Source organism: Equus quagga, chromosome 4 (assembly GCF_021613505.1).
Source record: "Equus quagga isolate Etosha38 chromosome 4, UCLA_HA_Equagga_1.0, whole genome shotgun sequence".
NCBI lineage: Eukaryota > Metazoa > Chordata > Mammalia > Perissodactyla > Equidae > Equus > Equus quagga.
Genome location: NC_060270.1, coordinates 32,761,802 through 32,781,193, shown reverse-complemented (window position 1 = coordinate 32,781,193; position 19,392 = coordinate 32,761,802). Strand labels below are relative to the sequence as shown.

The 19,392-nt window shown below is 38.2% G+C and overlaps 1 protein-coding gene across 6 annotated transcripts in view; it reads left to right on the top strand.

The window, feature by feature from the left end:
* The first annotated feature begins 695 nt into the window (after window positions 1-695).
* TP63 (tumor protein p63) overlaps window positions 696-19,392 on the top strand; it is a 93,882-nt gene continuing 75,185 nt past the window's right edge. For 5 of the 6 annotated variants that reach the window (XM_046658615.1, XM_046658613.1, XM_046658614.1 and 2 more), the window contains exon 1: window positions 696-868. In XM_046658615.1, the coding sequence (XP_046514571.1) occupies window positions 827-868 (42 nt within the window). In that variant the 5' untranslated portion in view covers window positions 696-826. Of the gene's footprint in view, window positions 869-1,223; window positions 1,317-19,392 lie in introns of those variants that run through there. The other variant, XM_046658616.1, reaches the window with a different exon arrangement.

Below are 19,392 nucleotides of genomic sequence, written 5' to 3'. Positions count from 1 at the left end.
GTATGGATGTTTGTTTGTTTTTACAAGTTAAGGGGACCAATGGTTTAAATTGTTATTGAAGCATGCGCTAAAAAATCAAGTGGCTTATGTTGGCATAGTTTTAGTGAAACCACTGGCATTTCTCTGGGAGGAATAAGTTGAAAACTTTTCAGCAATCAGGCAGTGAATTTTAATTGTTACATTGAGGAAATATAACTGGATTTGAGTATTTTCCCTCAATTTCTAACTTTGTATAATCATTCTTGAAACCCCCCCCCCATGTAGGTTTAAACGAAAACAACCCTTCCAAAAGCTCTCCATGAAGTTTGACTTTTCAGTTGCAAAGTGTAAAATAACTTTCAGAAATGCCTTCTGTTCTTCCTGGTGGTGGTACGGGTTTGTGGTTTGTTTGGGGAGATTTTGGTTTGTTTCTGGAGAGAGCATACTTTCTTATGAAAGAGACAAGGGAAAGTTTTACCTGTCTGTCTCTCTCCTGTTTCTTTTTTTTTTTAGCTTTCTTTCTTTCTTTTTCTTTTAAAGATTGGTGATAAGGAATTCTAACTACTTAATGAGATGGGAGAGGCCTCACTCCATTGGAGTGGAGGAGTCCAGGTGGAAGTTGATGGATTGGACAGGTAAAGAGAAGAGTCCCGCCCCCTCATGCCTATAGTTGGGTATATATTAGGGAACCTAAAATTATGTACAGAGAGAGAAAGAGAGAAGGGACTTGAGTTCTGTTATCTTCTTAGTAGATTCCTGTTGTAAGGGTCTCAGAGGGGGTGGGGGGGTTGGCAAAATCCTGGAGCCAGAAGAGAGGACAGCGGCATTGATCAATCTTACAGCTAACATGTTGTACCTGGAAAACAATGCCCAGACTCAATTTAGTGAGGTAAGGATTTTAGATTTTAGCACTCCATTTAGAGATGCTTTTTCATTTTTATTTTTTAAATAAAAGCTTACGTATTGTGGTTCTCCGTCACCCAACGTAATGTTTTTGCAAATTGTATGTAGGAATCTCCTTATCTTGGTAAATGTTTTCTGTGGTGACTGTAAGTTTTTTTTTTTTCTTTAAGTAGGAGATAAAATAGGAGAGAAGGGAGAAGAAAAATTTCTGGGTGATGTTATGTATTTGAAGAAACCCAATATTCAGGAGTTTATAAAAGAACAGACTGAGAGAGCAGATCACATTCTGCCAGATACATTGAAATGACTCCTCTGTTGGGTGTTCATGTCCCAGTGAGGCAAATTAGTTGACTGTGTCTTAACTCAGTTAAGTTCTTAGTTCTATCTCCAGACTTCATCCTAAAAGCAAATGAAGCTTTTTTCAAAATAATCAGGTGAGATTTTTTTTTAAACCATCTTTGTTTTGAATTCTATCAATCTGGAGACGTATCTAAATCCTGAGGGGACTTCAGCAATGTCCCTATTGTCTGGTGATTGACTTAGCCTTTCACTGTGTAATGACAAATAAAGTTATTTTGCAGTGATGCATTATTAAATATTTATCCATGCATACATGTCACTGTGTATTATAGCATGGAGGATTTTATTAAGGAATTGATGATTTGCCTCTCTGATCTCTCCTCAACAAGTGTGTCGCAGGCATTTAAATCCCCGGGCAAAGGGATAAGAAAAAAAACTCCTGAAGAGATTGTAAGGCTTTGAGGAAGTTTCCTAAGGTTGAAGGAGGTGTAACAACAATATTAGTTTACATTCCTCAGAATAGGGCAGCTGTGTTGACACTAATCAGATTGGGGGGTGCAGGGTGGGGAGAGCGCGTTCAGTGTTTCTGATGAAAATGCTTGCAGGCGAATGCTTGGAGAAGTAGACTGGAGAACTCAAATTGAGCTCCTTAAAATTCAAAACAAAATGCACAGCACTCTGGTGCAAAAGGAAGAGTCCCAAGAAGGACACCGAGCAGGGCCTGGCTATCATATTGACCATGCTATTGTCTAGACACCTGAACTGTGTAAATATAGCAGGGGAAATATCGAGTTATCTAAAGAAGGAAAAGGAAGTGCCTATTTTCCTTTAAAACATTCAAGCAGCCTTGCTTGTCCTCAGTGGAGAAACTTGAGTTTCTTGTTTTGCTTTAATATTGAAAGTTAGCTTAAAATGTTACCAATTTTTGAAGAATGGAGGTCACTTTTAAGATTATCTTGTTTCTGTTGGATCCAACGTGGTTCCGTTTTAATCACTAAAAAATGATCTGTCGGTCATATCATAGCTGACTTTGTGTTTGTCCGGGAGCTAGTTCACACACAGTATTTATAAGCCAGCTGAGATTTATGTGTGTCTAAGTATAAAGGGTTAGAAGCAAAGTTGATTTAGTGAGATCTATTTAAAAAATATGAAGTTGTTGTAAAGTGGAAAGAAATAACTAGTTCTCATGAAAGGAAAAACACTGCATAAATGCTATGATTCAAGGATATCTTTAGGAATTATTGCCTTTTATGGAGGCAAAAGAGTCATGTCGTTTGTGAGAGTATGGCATCCTTACAATGAAAGAAAATACCTTTACATGAGTTTGAATTTTTCCAAACTTTAGGTAAATATGTGGTCAAGTGCTTAAAAGCCAGCAGTTGTCTGTTTTCTATTGGAATGCTGCTAATGTACATACGAGATATCTATGAAAAAATATGGCTGAATTCCTCTACCTTCCTGCGTCTTTTCATATATTTTCGTCATGCACTTTGAATCCTTCCATTAGTGTGTCTATTAAGTGTGATCTTCATGGCTTGATTTCCATTCTATTGCTTAAGAACTGCTTTCTTTTCCACATAGGTTTATGTTTTAATATCTAGCTCTGTGAAAATGCAGTTCTATGTCTGAGTATATGCAATGCCTGGGACCACATGGCCCGGAGACTCCTGAAATTTAATACAAAGGTTAAAATGTTTTGGGATTCGCCTCAAGATAACATTTATTAGTAACTGTCAATACAGAAACAGCAATTTACTATTATCACACATGAATTGTTAAAAATTGGACAGATTAAGAATAAAAACGCTATGTAACTCCCTGTGAGAGTGAAAATTATTTTAAAACCATAAGCCATTCTCTGACTTCAAATATTTTTTAAATTTAATTTGCTGGCAACTTCTTTGGGTTGATAACTCAAAAACAATATAAAAACATTATTCTTTCTCTACTTCCTTTTTCACAACTTTGCAATTCTTTCCCCCCAAGCAGAGCTGGATTTGGGGAAGCTGTTAATGAACAGGAAAGGGTCCGGAAGGGAGGAGAACACGGGCAGGATGTAACAGGCACAGCTTAAGGTTAAGGTTCCACCCTTGGGTTACAATGGAGAGGCCTCAAGCAAGCACACCTCCGAGGTGCCTGGCATGGAATGACACAGCCTCTGGGATAGGTCTCAGGCTTGGAGAAAGAGGCTCAAAAGAAAGGAAATTCTTCACAGATTAGGTTTTAGGTCAACTTTCTTGCCAGAAATTCTGGGCTGTGTGTGTGCGTGTGTGTGTATGAGAGAGAGAGAGAAAGAGAGAGAGAGAGGGAGAGAGATTGAGCCTCCCAAACTCATCCTTAGAAGGACATTTTTATTAAAAATCCTCATTTGGGGTTTGGGAAGAAGTAAAAGTACTTTGGTGAATGGGTTACAGTATTCTAGAACTAAACGAGACTTCAAGGCTCATATACTGAAACACCTCATTTTACAAATTGAGGCGAATGATTTTTCTCTCTGTTGTTGAGAGAGCTATAAGTGTATAAATGAGTCCCGTTTACTTAACGTTTTTCTCTTTAATACCAAGGAGAGCTGGAAACACTCTAAAAAGGGTTATTGTGATTCATAGTAGATGCTCCAAAAAAGTTTCCGTGAAGAACTGATGTCCAAATCTAGTTGAGAGCAAGAAGAAAAGTCCTGAGACAGCGGTATATGCTCTCAGAGTCCAGGTCATTGCCGTTCAATTGACCCCTGGGCCTGCATGGTCAAGGGAAATACAGTAATCTTTCCTATCCCAATACTGTTTCCAATGGCTGAATTAAATTTTTCCCATGGGAGTAATTTTTCTCTTAATAATTAATATATTATCATAAGCTTCCCCGTGTTGTGCTTCTGAGATGTTTAGCACCATAGGTAAGAGCAGCAGAGGTAGGAAGCAGAAGCTGCAGGTTTAATTCGGGTGTCAGCCAGGCTGTGTTCCACTCCAAGTTGTGGTCGTAGATTGCACTGCTTGTTTTACAATTGGTTGCCCTCAAGCCCAGAGGGCACTGGGAGAAAGATATCTGAGATCGCAGATCATAGATCATAACTTCCTTCACGATGATTGGAAAAACGAGTGGTGAGAACTATAAATCACTTATCCTTTACCTAGATAAGGAAAAAGCATGTTTGGTTTGTTTTGTTTTTTAGAAGAGCAGTGATCCTCAAAGGGGGTAGGAAGCATGAATGAATGTCTGGGTTAGCTATAGCAACCAAAAAAATATTGGTTGCTGTTGCATCATACCACACACTTTACCTGAATGCAAAGTTGCTAAAATTTTCTGAGACAAGGAGCATACACAGAACTTAAGATTCTATATTCTTCTTATTAAGGGAGCAGATATATATATATCTGAGGTCATGAGATTTTATGTTTACCGAGGAATAATATGGGTCAAGAGGTTGAGAAATATCTTACCACAAATGTACCCAACCTTGCTTTAAGGTGCATGTGATTGCTTTGGATGGGACCTGAGCTAGTGGGATAGAAGGGGACAGGTAAAAATCCTGCCTCCATAGTACTATTATGAAATACAGTTTTCCCCGGTTGAATACATTTTTAACTTTTAATTGCTTTATGTCAATAAATAAGAAAGAGTGAACACCGATACCAAAAACATACCTCAGTGAAAAACAACTTAGTTATTTCCACAAGGTGTTAACTATTATGAAAATTAAAAAATTTTCCAAGCCCACTGGACTCAGAATTTTCTTTCGAATGTATATTGAGAAAAAGTCAGATGACTGATGTAGCGTTAGTGTCCAGTGCCGACTTAGTAGACTCAGTTGCCTATGAAGGGTACCGAGGAGGGTAGTGGATTTTGTTCTAGAAGAGACTGGATTGGAGTGTCAAGGTAAAACAGTTGATCCAAAAGTTAAGCTATAAATCTTATTCCTAATCTTCTCTTAAGAACACAATTTGGAGGCACAAGAAAATAATGAAATGTGGCTTAGTAATGTGCTACTTCTCTAAACATTTTATAATGTTCACTTATACCTTTTAGTTAAGTTGTGCTTTATAATATTCATGAATAGTAGTATTGAGGAGGAGAGAGTGAGGTTAGAAGAAGGACCTACACTCCTCTTGAATAAATGTTTACTGAGCATCAGTTACATATAAGATGGTACCTGGGACATGAAAATGAGTAACAAACAGTTCTTATACAAGAAATTTACAGTTCATAAGGAGAATAAATACATACAGTTATAATACAGGACAGATCTTCAGTGTCGTATGAGAAGTGTGAGCAAGATAATCAAAAGAATCAAAGAGAAAGAAAGCAGCTTGCAGCAGGAGAATCGAGAAAGTCAATCCGTACATGTAGGATGCAGCTGCACTTGGAAGGACAGAAGGAACCTTCTAAGTCCTAGAAACCTAAGAGGGAAGGAGGATTTCAGGTGAAGAAACAAACAGCAGCAGAGACGCAGAGGTGGGGTAAATGCTGTGGTACTCAGAAATGTCAAATAGTTCAGATGGAATTGAAAGTATGAAAGAATTAGGAAACAGAGTTGGAAATGTATGATAGAGTGGTTCATGGAGGGCCATAACACGTTTAATATAGTGGCCATGATCACCCATGCCAGGATTTTGAACAGAGGAGTGGCGTTATTGGAGCCCTATGAGGGTACACTGGGAAGGATAAGTGACTTTGCTCAAGATAGCCTAGAAGTATAAAAATGCATTTCTTTGCATTGCACATTGGCTGCCTGTTTTGCAAGAATATCTGTCACTTCTCTGGGACCTTTGGAAGGGGAGAAATGGATTGTTTCTAAAGTCTCATATGACTCGTGTATTCTTTGCCCATGGCTCTCTTTAATAGCTGTGGTCCCTGCTGTAGGTAAGTTGGGAACCATTGGTCTTGGTTTATCTTTATTTATGCTTGCTATTTAAATGTAATTTATTAATAGCTCCCCTTTCACTTTCGAAACTATTCCATTTAGGAGACAAAGTATATGGTAAACACAGACCTCATTTATTATTTCATTCTTTTTCCCAACCCTCCACTCCAAAATGAGAAAAAGTAGTATAAATTTGGGTCTAAACCAGATACAGTGATTTTGATATCCCAGCCACAAACCATTTAGATTATTTCCCCTACAAAAAGAAGCATTTCCTTGCAACCCAACACTTACTGAGAGCTAATTAAATATCGTCACCATGCTAGACACTGTAAGGAAAGCAGAAATGAGTAAGTTGCAGCCACTGGCCTCTGAGAATTCACAACCCTGGGAAGTATAGAAGGTGTTAATAAATGACTCCAGTATAAAACAGAATGTGGTAAGAGACATCAAAGGCTCTCAAAGGCAGAGAAATGGGTTCAAACTGTTCATGAAGAAGGTAATATTTCACATAGTTCAAAGATGAGAACTTAGCCAAGGAAGGAAGGGAGGAAGGTCATTCTGGGTAGAGGGTAGAAAATTAATACAAATACAAAGAAGAACTGCAAAGGACCAGATGAGAGAGTGTGATATATTGACTTGAGGAGAGAATGTGTTGATTTCAACACTGATTTGTATTTAATATATAATCCAATTTAATATGCATGTCAAAATGGAAAGCTTTTGTAGAAACAGTGAGAAAAGCTTACAGGAACTTTTATCTCCCTAAGAGCTAGAACTAATGCATATTTTGAAAGCATAGGCAGTGTTCAGAATTTGGCATTCAAAACTTTGTCTACGTGCTGGAGGAGTGATAGGTGGCATCCTGCAGGGAGGGAGAAGAATTAGCCTAGGCGGTTGCTTGGGCTGTATGCAGTTGAAGGTTTCCTGGTCCCATTCTTTACACCTCTACAGAGCCAGATAAGGTGCTTTACGCTTCTAGGAACTCAGTAATTACATTTTCAAATTAATCAAGGCTAGCAACAAAATCCAGATTGATTCTCTATGTTAATTAGGATTAACTTTATTTATTAAATAGTCATCTTAGAATCAGGAGAGGAAAACCCTTTTCTCTGGTCACTGCTCTAAACGCAAATAATAATCCTGGAGCTAAATGTGAGAGAATATACCAAGTATGACATTTGTCCAAGATAAGAATTGCAATTTGGCAATGATAGAGCAGAAGCCAATACAAATATCCATTTAAGAAACAAACAATCCCCAAATTAAACAAAAAACATCAAAGAAAATCAAGATCTTATCTCATTTTTTTAAAAAATTAAAAATTTTTCAACTTTCATTTTGGACAAGGGTACACATTTGCACTTAAGATTTTAAGAGAAATATTGAAGGGAAGACATGTCTCCACCCATATATATATCTTCTCCCTCCTCAACCTCCTTCATCACTTCCGCCTTACCCAGGAAGAAAATGTAGGCAATTTCAGAGGTAATAGTAGGGTAGGCAAGGGGAGGTTCAGTGACTTGATTTAAGGGCAAAGAGACAAAGTAGGAGAGAGAACTGGACTCTCATAGATGGGGGGATGTCCAAGCTTGTATCTCATTCCTTTCTCTTCCTCACCGACCTAATCCTCCACTTGCATAAAGTGGATTTTGAAAATATCCAGCATTAGCATGTGATTGTCCTCCTTTTAAATCTATGCAGACCTTACAGGAAGCAGTGAAATCCATCAACTACCTCGTTCCTATACAACCTCCTTTGCAGAAATAAGTAGTTAAATGAAGTGTCTGTAAAGTCTTTTCAGAAACAGTAGTTTTTTACCTCCCCACATTTGGTATTCTTATTTGACCTGATAATAAAGCACCCCTATACTATTCAAAAAGCATTCCTTTCCATCTTCTGCAAAAGAAAAGTTTCTTGGAAAGTTCTTATTTCTAAATTAATTTCATGTTTGATAATGACTAACATATATTCTGTTTGTTTCTTTTCCAAAGACGAAGTAAAATTGGACTGTCTTGTAGATTCTAGCCAAGATGGCTTCATCGGACGATATTCACCTGTCAATTTAATGTTCAGTAACTGGTGGTAAGATAAAGCACATGTTGGTTCTAGGCGAGGGGATAACTGGCAAGAATAAAACATTTTTGGAATGTTAGTGGATGTGTATAGAGTGTAAGTTGATATCTCATGCAAAACTTGTAATCTGAATTGCATCTTGTCTGTGTTTCTTAAATGGCAAAAAAAAAAAAAGATTTCCTTATAAAAGCTGAAAGAGGGAATTTTGAGTCAAGCTGTGGTGTGTTGCCAGAGGCGGAAATTTATGAAACACTCTCATCAGCTCTTCTGGAAACACTACAAAAGAAATAGTTCTACTTTCTTATTGGTGCTAAAGCCACTAATAGGTGCAGTTTAGTATAATACCCCTATGAGAATTACCACCCCCAAAGTGAGCTTGCTTTGGAAAGAACTCTGCACAGGCATTTTCTTTTTCCTTTTAAGCTTGCGCAAAACACCCAAAGGGGCCATTTCCAATCCAGGCAGTGATCTTTCTCAAGTTTATTCTTTCTCAGATCACAGAGACAATGGGGAATATGCCCTGTTTACTCAAATCAGTCTGGATTAGTGTCACTCTATTGATGGAATCAGAATTAAAAGGAAAACCATTACCCTCTCAAAGGGCAACATCAGATGTTTTGGGAGTGGGTTGATTACGTTTAAATAGACCATGGGGAGACTGTCACCAGACTAAGGTTATAGACTCCACAAGAAATACACAGAAGCGGTAATAACACTGGGTGAAGTAGAAAGCCCTTGATAAGCCTTAGGCCTGGGAAATTATTTCAATAGACAATCCCGAAGAGCTTGAAAGGCTGAAAATAAGAATAGTGACATTTCAGAGAAGGTACTTTCCCTGTCTTCTTTCTACACTCCAACACCACTTCTCAGATATTTATCTACAGGTCAAATCCTTTTCCAGTTTTTAAGGCCCTGCTAGGGGGCTGCTTCACCCTTCCAAAAGTCCCAGATCTCCCCATTCAGAATAACTCCTCCTTCCTCTGAACTCTTTTGTACTTCTCTGTTCCTCTCTTATTGCTCTGTGTGACCAGATGCCTTCTCTTCTCTCTAGACTGAAGGAAGACTCTTGAAGAGTAGAGGATGTGTGATATTTATTTCTGTATCATCTCCAGGGCCACTAAACAATGTCCCTGAATGTGATGGAGGCATGTGTCTGTTGCTGTTGCTTGAAGGGTTATCTTCAGATAAAAATATGGCGTATTGTATATACTTAACAGAAATAGATCTTTGTCCCTGATGTGCAAAAAAAGCAAAGAAATTGCACACATTGTACAAGCCTTATCTCCACCTATATGTCCTGAATTATATGGTTTTCCTTGACATCTTGCAAGTCTTTTTTTTTTTTTTAATGAGCTAGAGTATTTATTTCTATTATACTTCAAGTGGCAAGAAAGTTTTGAAAAGGCAGGGTAGTTTCCTGAGTGAGGAAAGACTTGTACTCTAACAGAGGTAAATAGTGTTAAGTGTGTGCTGCTTTCACTTAATTGATTACCCATGAGGACAGAGAATGTGTTTGATTTTTTTTTAAAAAACTGAACAGATTAGATTTTTATCTTGCTTTGCAGTCACTTTTTTAAAGTGTTTACTTGCTTCCACACTGTTCCCTTGATTCATTTTGTCCCCTGCTTGTCTCTAGATTGTCACCCAAGAGGTGGGTGGTTTGCCCTGGGTGAATAAGCTTGACGATTTGCAAACACTTTTTCACTTTATTTTCTACAGTGTTATTACTAAAGGATGTCTGAGAAGTCTTTAAGTCATTTTGTTCTTAAACCTGGTGTCCCAGCTTTTTTTTTCCTGTTCAAGTGACACTAATGAGCTGTTGTAATTATTACACTGATTGATTGATTGTTACTTTCGTAATGGGGTAAATAGAATGAAATGAGTAGACAACTGTATTTTCAAAGAAGGCAAGTCTTCTGCATAGCTGGAAACTTCAGTTTTATTTTGCAGTTAAAAGTGACAGCTTAAAGGAATACTCCAGTGTTATGTAAGTCACCATGTCTAATTACAAAGTATAGTAAATTACTAAAATCTTTGTGTCAAACATAATGAAATATTCAGCAGTCAGCAAAGAACTTTGACAAGCCAAAGCAAATCAGTGCTCATGAAACAGTGTTCCTCCTTTGAATATGTATAGAATAGTAAAGCTGAATAGTATGCTCCTTGTTTCATGCTTTGGTTTTGCATTTGCAAATAAAGGCTAGTGTTTCACCCTCTGAGTGTGGGTTATAAAGTCTGGAAAATGAAGTCATGAATTTAGACCATTTGCAAGAAATGAATTGTAAGTCTGATAAACTACAATCTCAGTTCCTCAAAACATACATTTGTAAGCCTTTAATTATGGCATTATTCTAAACTGAATTCTGGCTAACTGGGCAGAAAATCATGGAAATTAGAGAGGGAGGGACCAATCTTGTGGCCTATCTACCAGAAACGAAAGTCTTCTCCAAGCTTGTTTCTGAGTGGTTTCTTTCCTAAGCAACATGCACTTGGCCACAAGTACCGTCCGTAGGAAGTGAATAATTATACGACTGCAAAGGTTTGGATTCTTATTGCTCACCAAATGCATTAGAAACAAACTAGACCATCAGGTAAAATACACTGCCTTGGCACAAAAACATGTATGTGTTTGTTTTAAGGAAGTAGAAGCTCATTAAAAAACTTCCCAGCTAGGTGTGAGTTACCAAGTATTACTCATTGCCTTGTGAGTGACAGGACTGGCTATTCTGCTACTAGTTCCCATAAAAGCTGAAGCTAAAAGCCCAATTCCCACCTACCAAAACAAAGCAAAACACAAAGTAAAGGTCATAGAGATTATCTGGAGATGCACTATAACATTCACCTGGCAGGAGTATGTAAACAGGTAAACCCAATATGGAGACAGCCTTTAGCAGAAAAATCTATACTTCATTGTGTTAGCATAAAAGAGATGCTTTCTGAAAGTGATCTTTATTTTGAAATGCTTTGCATTGGTTCTTTGAATAAATATTTCCTGAGCCTCTACTATGTCTCAGACACTGTTCCGGAGATGAGACTCAGCACTCAGCAAGCCAGATATAATCTGTCATAAATTTATGGTCTAACAGAGAAGACCAACATTAAAAAATATGTATACAGATAATTAATTTCCATTATAATTATGTAATGCAAAGAAAAAGTTAGAGTGCTATGACAATGTGGAACAAAGGAGAACAAGATCTGGGCAGTTCAAGAAGGGGTTTCCTGGGAGGTGACACTGAAGCTAAAAGCTGCAAGATGAGTCAGGAAACAGTCTGCAAGGGCAAAAGGCTTGAGGCCTGAGGGAGTTTGCTTTTGAAAAACCAAAGTAATGCCTATTTGGTTGCCTTTTAGTGAGCAAAGGGGAGAGTTTCAAATAGTGCACATCGGCCATTTTAAAGACTTGGGGCCTTTATTTTAAGAGAGTGGGAAGCTGCTCAAGGTATTCAAGCCTGAGAGTGGCATGGTCAGATTTGCAGTGAGCTACCACCCCTTAACTCCAAGAGCTGAGTCTGACTTGCTGCAATTACGCATATTCTCAGAATGGTTAGTATTATATCCTATCTTTAAGGAGTGGAAAACATTTTTTTTCTTTAGTTATAGAAGAGGCATGTTTTCATTGATTGTAAGTTTTAGATAAAAATCCCAGGCAGAAGTTTGAGTGACTCCAATTTACATGCAATCAGAATGAAGGATAATTAAGAGAGCGGGTTTGCAAGCCAGATTTACTGGTTTCACATTCGGGCTGTGTCACTTACTACCGTAAGCAAGTTACCTAATCTTGCAAGAGCTTCAGTTTCCTCATCTATAAAATATGTATAAAACATGGGATAATAATGCCACCTAGCTCATGAGGATTAAATGAGTTCATGCAAAGCACTTGAACTCTCTAAGGATCAGAGTAAGGCTTTAGAGCTTTCACAGTGGCAGTAGCAGTACTGGTTAATTTTCTTTTTATAGAGAGGATTGAATATGGATGCTGAATATATTTCATATTTGTGTGTGTGTGTGTGTGTGTGTGAGGAAGATTGGCCCTGAGCTAACATCTGTGCCGATCTTCTTCCATTTCATGTGGGATGCTGCCACAGTGTGGCTTGGTGAACTGTGCTAGGTCCACACCCGGGACCTGAACCTGTGAACCCTGGGCAGCTGAAGTGGAGCGTGAGAACTTAACCACTACATCACTGGGCTGGCCGTTTCAGACATATTTTTTTGAGGAAGATTAGCCCTGAGCTAACTGCTGCCAATCCTCCTCTTTTTGCTGAGGAAGACTGGTCCTGAGCTAACATCTGTGCCCATCTTCCTCTACTTTATATGTGGGACGCCTATTAGAGCATGGCTTGACGAGTGGTGCCGTGTCCACACTCGGGATCTGAACCTGTGAACCCCGGGCCCCCAAAGCAGAATATGTGCACTTAACCACTGCGCCACTGGCTGGCCCCCTCAGACATTTTTTTTAATCTTGGTGATCACTATTATTTTATTGAAATTGATACGTCGTCAGTTTCATGTTATGGTGAGCAAAGCTATTTCTTGTGATAAAATGTTAATAGCATTTAATCACCCCATTGTATTATATCGTAATTTCTGATACGGTCTAGACAGATGCATTATCAAAATTATTTTAAAATATTTTAAGCTCACTTTAAAAACCACCAAAGCACTACTGATGAGCTTCTAAAGTCACCATAGTATGTTTTTCTATAGATGATCTGCTATGTAGACAGATTTTTATTACTCTCTTCTTTCTTCCCTTCACATTACTGTGTCTGCTAAATAAAGCTATTAAAACAGCGATTACTATAGATTGAAAATATCTGCAAACATATTTTTGTTCCAAAGTTAATAAATATCTCTTGATTCACTTTGAAGAAACTGAAACTGTGTGTATTTTTCCCTAATATTTGGATCAAGAATTATTGAGTGTTAAAATTATACCTTTCTGCTTTCTGCTAAGCCTAATGCTTTTTGGTATATAATGGTGATGTCAGTTTCTTTCAGAATTGAGGTGCTCATGATTATAATTTGGTTCATTTGTCATTATTACTAGAAGGGGGTACATACAGAAATCATAGAATTTAAAGTTTGTTTTTCCTTAGTTGAGCTCTATGCAGTGTAATTTAGCTTTATTTGGATTGAATTTTAACTTCAGTCTATTCACACTTAGTGGCTTTTCAAATGCTGTGTCTAATATTTGTTGACATTGTTGTCTATCTGATCAGGCAACTCTATTCGTCTCACCTACCATTGTCTGTATAGCTTAAGGCTTTTAGGGAGCTCTCCCCTATGTTATGGAATCTTGGTCCTAAAGGAATCTTGACACTTTGTGTGAGAACATAAAAACGTTCTAGTGGGGCTGGCCCAGTGGTGCAGCGGTTAAGTGCACACATTCTGCTTTGGCGGCCTGGGGTTCGCTGGTTCGGATCCCGGGTGCAGACATGGTACCGCTTGGCAAGCCATGCTGTGGTGGGCATCCCACATATAAAGTAGAGGAAGGTGGGCACAGATGTTAGCTCAGGGCCAGTATTCCTCCGCAAAAAGAGGAGGATTGGCAGTAGTTAGCTCAGGGCTAATCTTCCTCAAAAAAAAAAACAAAAGTTCTAGTAAACTCTGCTACTATCTTTCTAGGTTCGTGTGCGCTTAAGTGCTATATTCTTACATTTTGTTCATTATAAGATATGAGTATATTTTACCTCCAAACATTCACTTTTTAAGAACATTTGAAAGATAAAAGAGGTGAAATATTTTATACCTAACAGAATCTGGTTTTGAGAAAAATGTGATACTAAATAAATTCTTAAGGGGGAAAGATAGTGCTGTAAACTGACGTTATGATTCAGATTGCTTCTTGACCTCGCATGGAGCACTTTAAGTCAATTGTGCTTAATTCTAGCATAAAACAAACCATCATTCTTTGAGGTGAGGCAGGTGGTAGGAGACTGAAAAAATGACAAGTATTTCTCCCTAAGGCAGTGCTTGTTGAAAAGCCACTATCCTGATGATATTTGGGAATGAAAATGTAGTACTGTCTGCTGGAGCATAATCGAATGAATGCTTTGTACGGCCAGGGTTGCAAAGAAAACTGTTTTCTTTTCCCAGGAGGGGCTTTAGAATGTTCACAAAAGCTCCTCCGTGACGCCCAAGGTGAAAGGTTATATCAGCTGGGGAAACTATATATGCTGCCTGACACATTTTAGATTTCTGGGTTTGGCCTGGTAAATCCATATCAAGGAAATACAGTTATCTCATTTTGTGAAAGTGATCTCGTGGCATTTTCAATAGCTTTGTGGTTGAGGACGGTCATATCTATCAGAATGTTAGAATGCGTGCTTCCTTTATGTTTGATCATCAGAATCAACCTCCTTGTAGAAAACTAAGGTGCAGGTTGTCAAGAACCTTGCCCAGGGGTATACAGCACATTAGTGGCAGTGTTCACCAGACCCCATAGCATCAAGTCTAAGTTCGGAGTTCCTTTGCATTACTAGCATCCCTTCAGGAATGTAGGAGTGCTGAAGAATGTTCAATTCCCTAGCCTCACCTAACAGGCAGTCAAGGGTAATAAATATAATTTCTTCCAAATGAAATTTGGGCAAGTTATTGTTTTCTGTAACAAGGGAACATTTGAATTGAGATAAATAAATTATGATTATATATCCCAACAGTAACCTCTCTTGTCCCTGATTTGGCTCTCATTCCCATTTTTCATTAATCGTTTGCCATATATTGTTGACTGTTGTTGCCGTGTAGCCATAAATTAGCTATTACAGATAGTAATATCTGGGAAAGAGAACTTATAAAGTTTCTTTTATACAGATAAATGGAAAGAGCGAGCTATTCAGAAACACAAATTATATCTAAGTCCCTGTTTCCGTTGTATTGGTCAAATGACTTGATTGAAATCCCTTTCTGATATTAAATTCTTCTGCAGGAAATTAATTGCACTGTCAACTTTAAATAACTGTAAACCCAGGTATTCAATATTGAGTTTTGTTTACAGCGATATATATAGATACATTATTTCTGAGCTGATAAGATAATTCAGGCTCATAATATATTCAGAATTTAAGACCATCAAATGATGTAATCCAGGAAAGAAAAATAAAATGAAACTAAAGGGATTGCATTTATAGGACACTTTTAAAGCAGTGACCAGTCAGGAAAAACCAAATCTTCTATATTGATATTTTAATTCTAAGCCTCCAAACTGAAGTTTGGTGAAGAAATAAATCAGAGTCTGTAGATGGCTGCGAGAATGCAGAAGGACTTACAGGAGAAGAGAAACAAACGCCAAGAAAACACTCTTTCTGTGTTTGGGAATGGTACTTATACTTGTTCTTTCCTGATGGTAAAGCAAGCAGTTTGAGACTTAGCCCCTGGGTATCCCTACACTTATTATGCCAGCTCCATGTTTCAGAAGACCCCCAGGGTGTTCTGTGATTACAGAGTTAACATACAGTGTGTTAAGTCTCTGGGACCAAGGTGTGTTTCATCCTTTCTGTCATCAGATCGGCTAGTCTGTGATGAACCTGAATATATTCCAGCTAAAGATGTTGGTAATTTTCTAGGATCCAGGCAGTGAGTTTCCTATTTCAAAGTTATTTTATGGGAAATGAAGCATCTGTTTTAATTCAGAGGAAATCAATTGTTTTACTTTATCAAGCTTACAGTAGATATCAGACAAATTGTGTGCATTTTTGCCTTTTATATTTTGTGGGAAGAAGACCATCTCCTCTTTCAGACATGATAGGGTAGATATAGAACCTTTTTCATTTGTTCATTCACTGAGTGCCTATGGGTACGTTAAGGTTATTCAGAGATCAAGACACCTTGTGGTTAGAAAGGGACAACCTACTTCCTATTTCATTGCAAATATTCTAATAATTTTTGTTACATAAGAAACACATGGGACATATGGGACTCCACAGAGTTCTTCCGAGGGCAGTTTTTGTGACTGCTATGAAAGTGTCACGTTCTAAGTTCTGAGGCTCTTTCACTTGTCATTGGAAACAGGAGTTATGTTAGCATTCCAGCATAATGTAAGTTTCTCCTCTCTGTGTTTATGGAATTACTGACAGTTAAGAACGAGCATAGGTGTTGCTCCCTTCACCCCACAAGCTTCACTTTGGTGGAGAATAAGGGATAAATATTATTCACATTAAGCTGATACAGAGCTAGCTTCTTAGGCATGCGAAGTCTGCAGTCACAAAGGGCCCCATGCTTGGTTTAATGCTCTGCTGTTACCATTTTGAAACTTTTAATAATTTATAAACAAGAGGGCCTGTGTTTTCATTTTGCAATGGGCTGTGCAAATTATTTTGCTGGTCCTGTCTATGTATCACTTGTTCTTCTTGGCTATGTTGGTCTGCCCTCGGTTTCCAATCGTACTGTGTGAGCATGTCCCCTTTTTCTTCAAATCAAAGAAATAAGCAAATAAGAGCCTTTTTGTGGTTGTTAACTAAATGTTTTTAAAATTAACTTCTAAAGTACTGTTTCCTATGGCAGGTTTATGACATTCATTTTAAATGAAGATATGAAAAGTACCCAAGTAGATTTCCAGTCATAGTAATTCTTACTTTGGTGGATTTGTTTTTGTTTGTGTTTATTTTAGGTGAATTGATTCAGTTATTAGCATTGGTTGTATGCTTTTTTTTTTTTTAAGACAAATGATTATACTACTTGGCTTATGTTGCTTTAAAATTGCGGAAAAGTTTAAACTGAAATGTGTCTTCCCATTTTTATCTTGGATAGTAAGCAGCTCTTTGCCTAAACCTGAGAAATCTAGCTTTATGTTACATAAATTGAGGAATTAGCCTTGGAAACAAATCCTGTTGTTGTTAAGTAAAGTATTTTACCTGGAACTATATGGATTGTAAATTATGGCATTTAAAAGTATACCTGTCAGCACCCACAGTGCTATTAAAGACTTTTGGAATATAGTTTTTGCTTCTTTGGTGCCACCTAAATATGTTCAGTCTTACTGCTCTTCCCGGGTCTCCTTTGTGCCTTGGAGGTAAATGGAGTTTCCATTTCTCTGAAGTCCTTCAAGAAGCGTTCAGTGTTTGCTCACTGGCTTTTAAAGCTGGGTCCCAAAACTTTTCTCTTTACCTGTATTGAAAAAAAAAATTTCAAAGGACCATGTTTCTTTGTTCTCATCCAAGCCCACAATTAGCTGAAGTTCCATTCTGTGTAGCTAGAAGGAGGAGGAAAAGGGTGGCCCAGCAGGCATTTTACTGCCTGTGAGAAAGTGCTCACGAGTTTCTTTGTCCTTTTTGTCAGGGCCGGCTGCCTCCCTAATTGTGCTGCTGCAGGGAAGCACGTGCCTCTGGGAGCATTATCTGATTTCTCCAGGACGTTCCGGAGTGCTTTGTATACTGACCCTTAACTTGAACACAAACAATATCTTTTCAATCCCCTTCTTGGGCTGTTGCCGCAGGCTTGGATACCTAAAAGCTTTAATTCAGCCAGGGGTGTGGACGCATTTGTAGGGGCCTTGGGTTTTATTTTTTTTCTCCCCTGGTTGTCTCACCTGCAGTTTCTTGGCACCTGTCAAGAGGGGAAGCTGAAGATGGAGCATAGGAGAGGAATAGGAGCTGTAGAAGTCAGAGGGGAGAGGAGGCGAGACGAACAGCTGCCCTTGTCAGCATGGGGATAAGTGTAAAGAGATTAATAGCTATTTGAAGAGCAAATGGGGACGTGGCATTCGGCAGTGGAATGCGAATGTATAAATGTAATGGAATGGGCATGCGACCATTAACATTTAGACAGATGCTCTCAGGACTGAATGGAATGGCAGAGTCCGTTTCTCCTCCCCGTGTGAAATAATTAAAGTTTAGTAAAATAATTTTATTTCCAGAGTTTAATTAAAATTTTTATCAAGCGCCTATGTCTTGGTGAATTTTCCTCCGTGGTTTTGCTTGGACTGGGACTCAGAGTTCTATTTCCATTGACGAGCCAGACTCCTCATTTCCTTTATAAAATAGGTACCAACAGGACTGCCTCTCTTCTCGCTTTTGATTTGTTTTCCCTTTGCTCACTTGAAGAAACAGTGAGATTTCCATGTGTCAGAAGGTTTCACAAGGGGAAACCTGTACTGTAGGCTGGTTGCCCCTTTGGGAAATGTGTCCAATTGGACTCAGGTTTAGGAATGACTTAAATTATCTGCTCAGGCTGACAGTTGTGATGGCGTGGGCAGAGCCCTGGACTTGGAATCAGAAGATTTGGTTTCAAAATCCCCACTCTTTGCTCATTAGCCAATGCTTAAGCAAATCACTTCCTCTCTCTGATGGTAATACAGTCAAGTTGTTTTGCAGATTAAATAAGAAATCTCATGCCACAACTAGAAGGACCCGCAACTAAAATATACAACTATGTACTGGGGGAATTTGGGGAGAAAAAGCAGAAAAAAAAAAAGTAAAATGTAATATGTGTATATCTGTGTTTTACAATGACAAAAAAGAAATTAATTCATTCTTTCCATGAGCATCTTGCTTACCTACTCTGCTGGGGCTCATTCGCATAGAGGAGCTCTGTGAGCTAATGTACTTCTGAATTATATCAAATATAGAATTTTAATCATAACTAGTTGATTTTTCTCTTATGTCCTACTCTAGAAAAGAATAAACTGCTATAAAGAAATGAAAAAAACATAAAAAATTAGACAGTGTTTGGATGATACACTAGCATGTTACCCTTTATAATATATAGTTGGCTTTCCCTAATGTTGCTACCCATGCCCCTCCAGTCTGTATGGAAACAGTCATTTAGGGGAACTCTTGATACCCTGAGGCAGAATTGAGAATTGTAACACTAAAAGGATGTCATCTGATTTTGCCCCATATACAACAATTTGATGCTTAAATCCCCTCTACTGCTCTTCCTCATTCTGAATACTATGCCAGAAGAAGAAGAAAACTGAGAAACAGCGGGTGGTATTAATTTGTTTTAAAGAATTCCTAAACAGCTCCTGAGCACTGGGCACTTTTTGCCCAAGGTTGTGAATAAGCACATATTCTACTTTCAAATACTCTTGAAGAGACCACAATCTTAAAGGCTGCACATAAGAGCTGTGTGATCTGTGCAGGTCATTACACAACACACATAGTGTTCAGACTTCTCTTGGTGTTTTTAACAGTGTATCACAAATTGCTCATTTCACCTTGAATGTGAAGTGTTACAGACCTGAGGTCGAACACTGTAGAAGGCATGTACCAAATGATGCCTTTGTTTGGAGTAATGATCCGTAGTTTAAATGGCTAACATCAGGGTTTCTGGGTGTCTTGCAG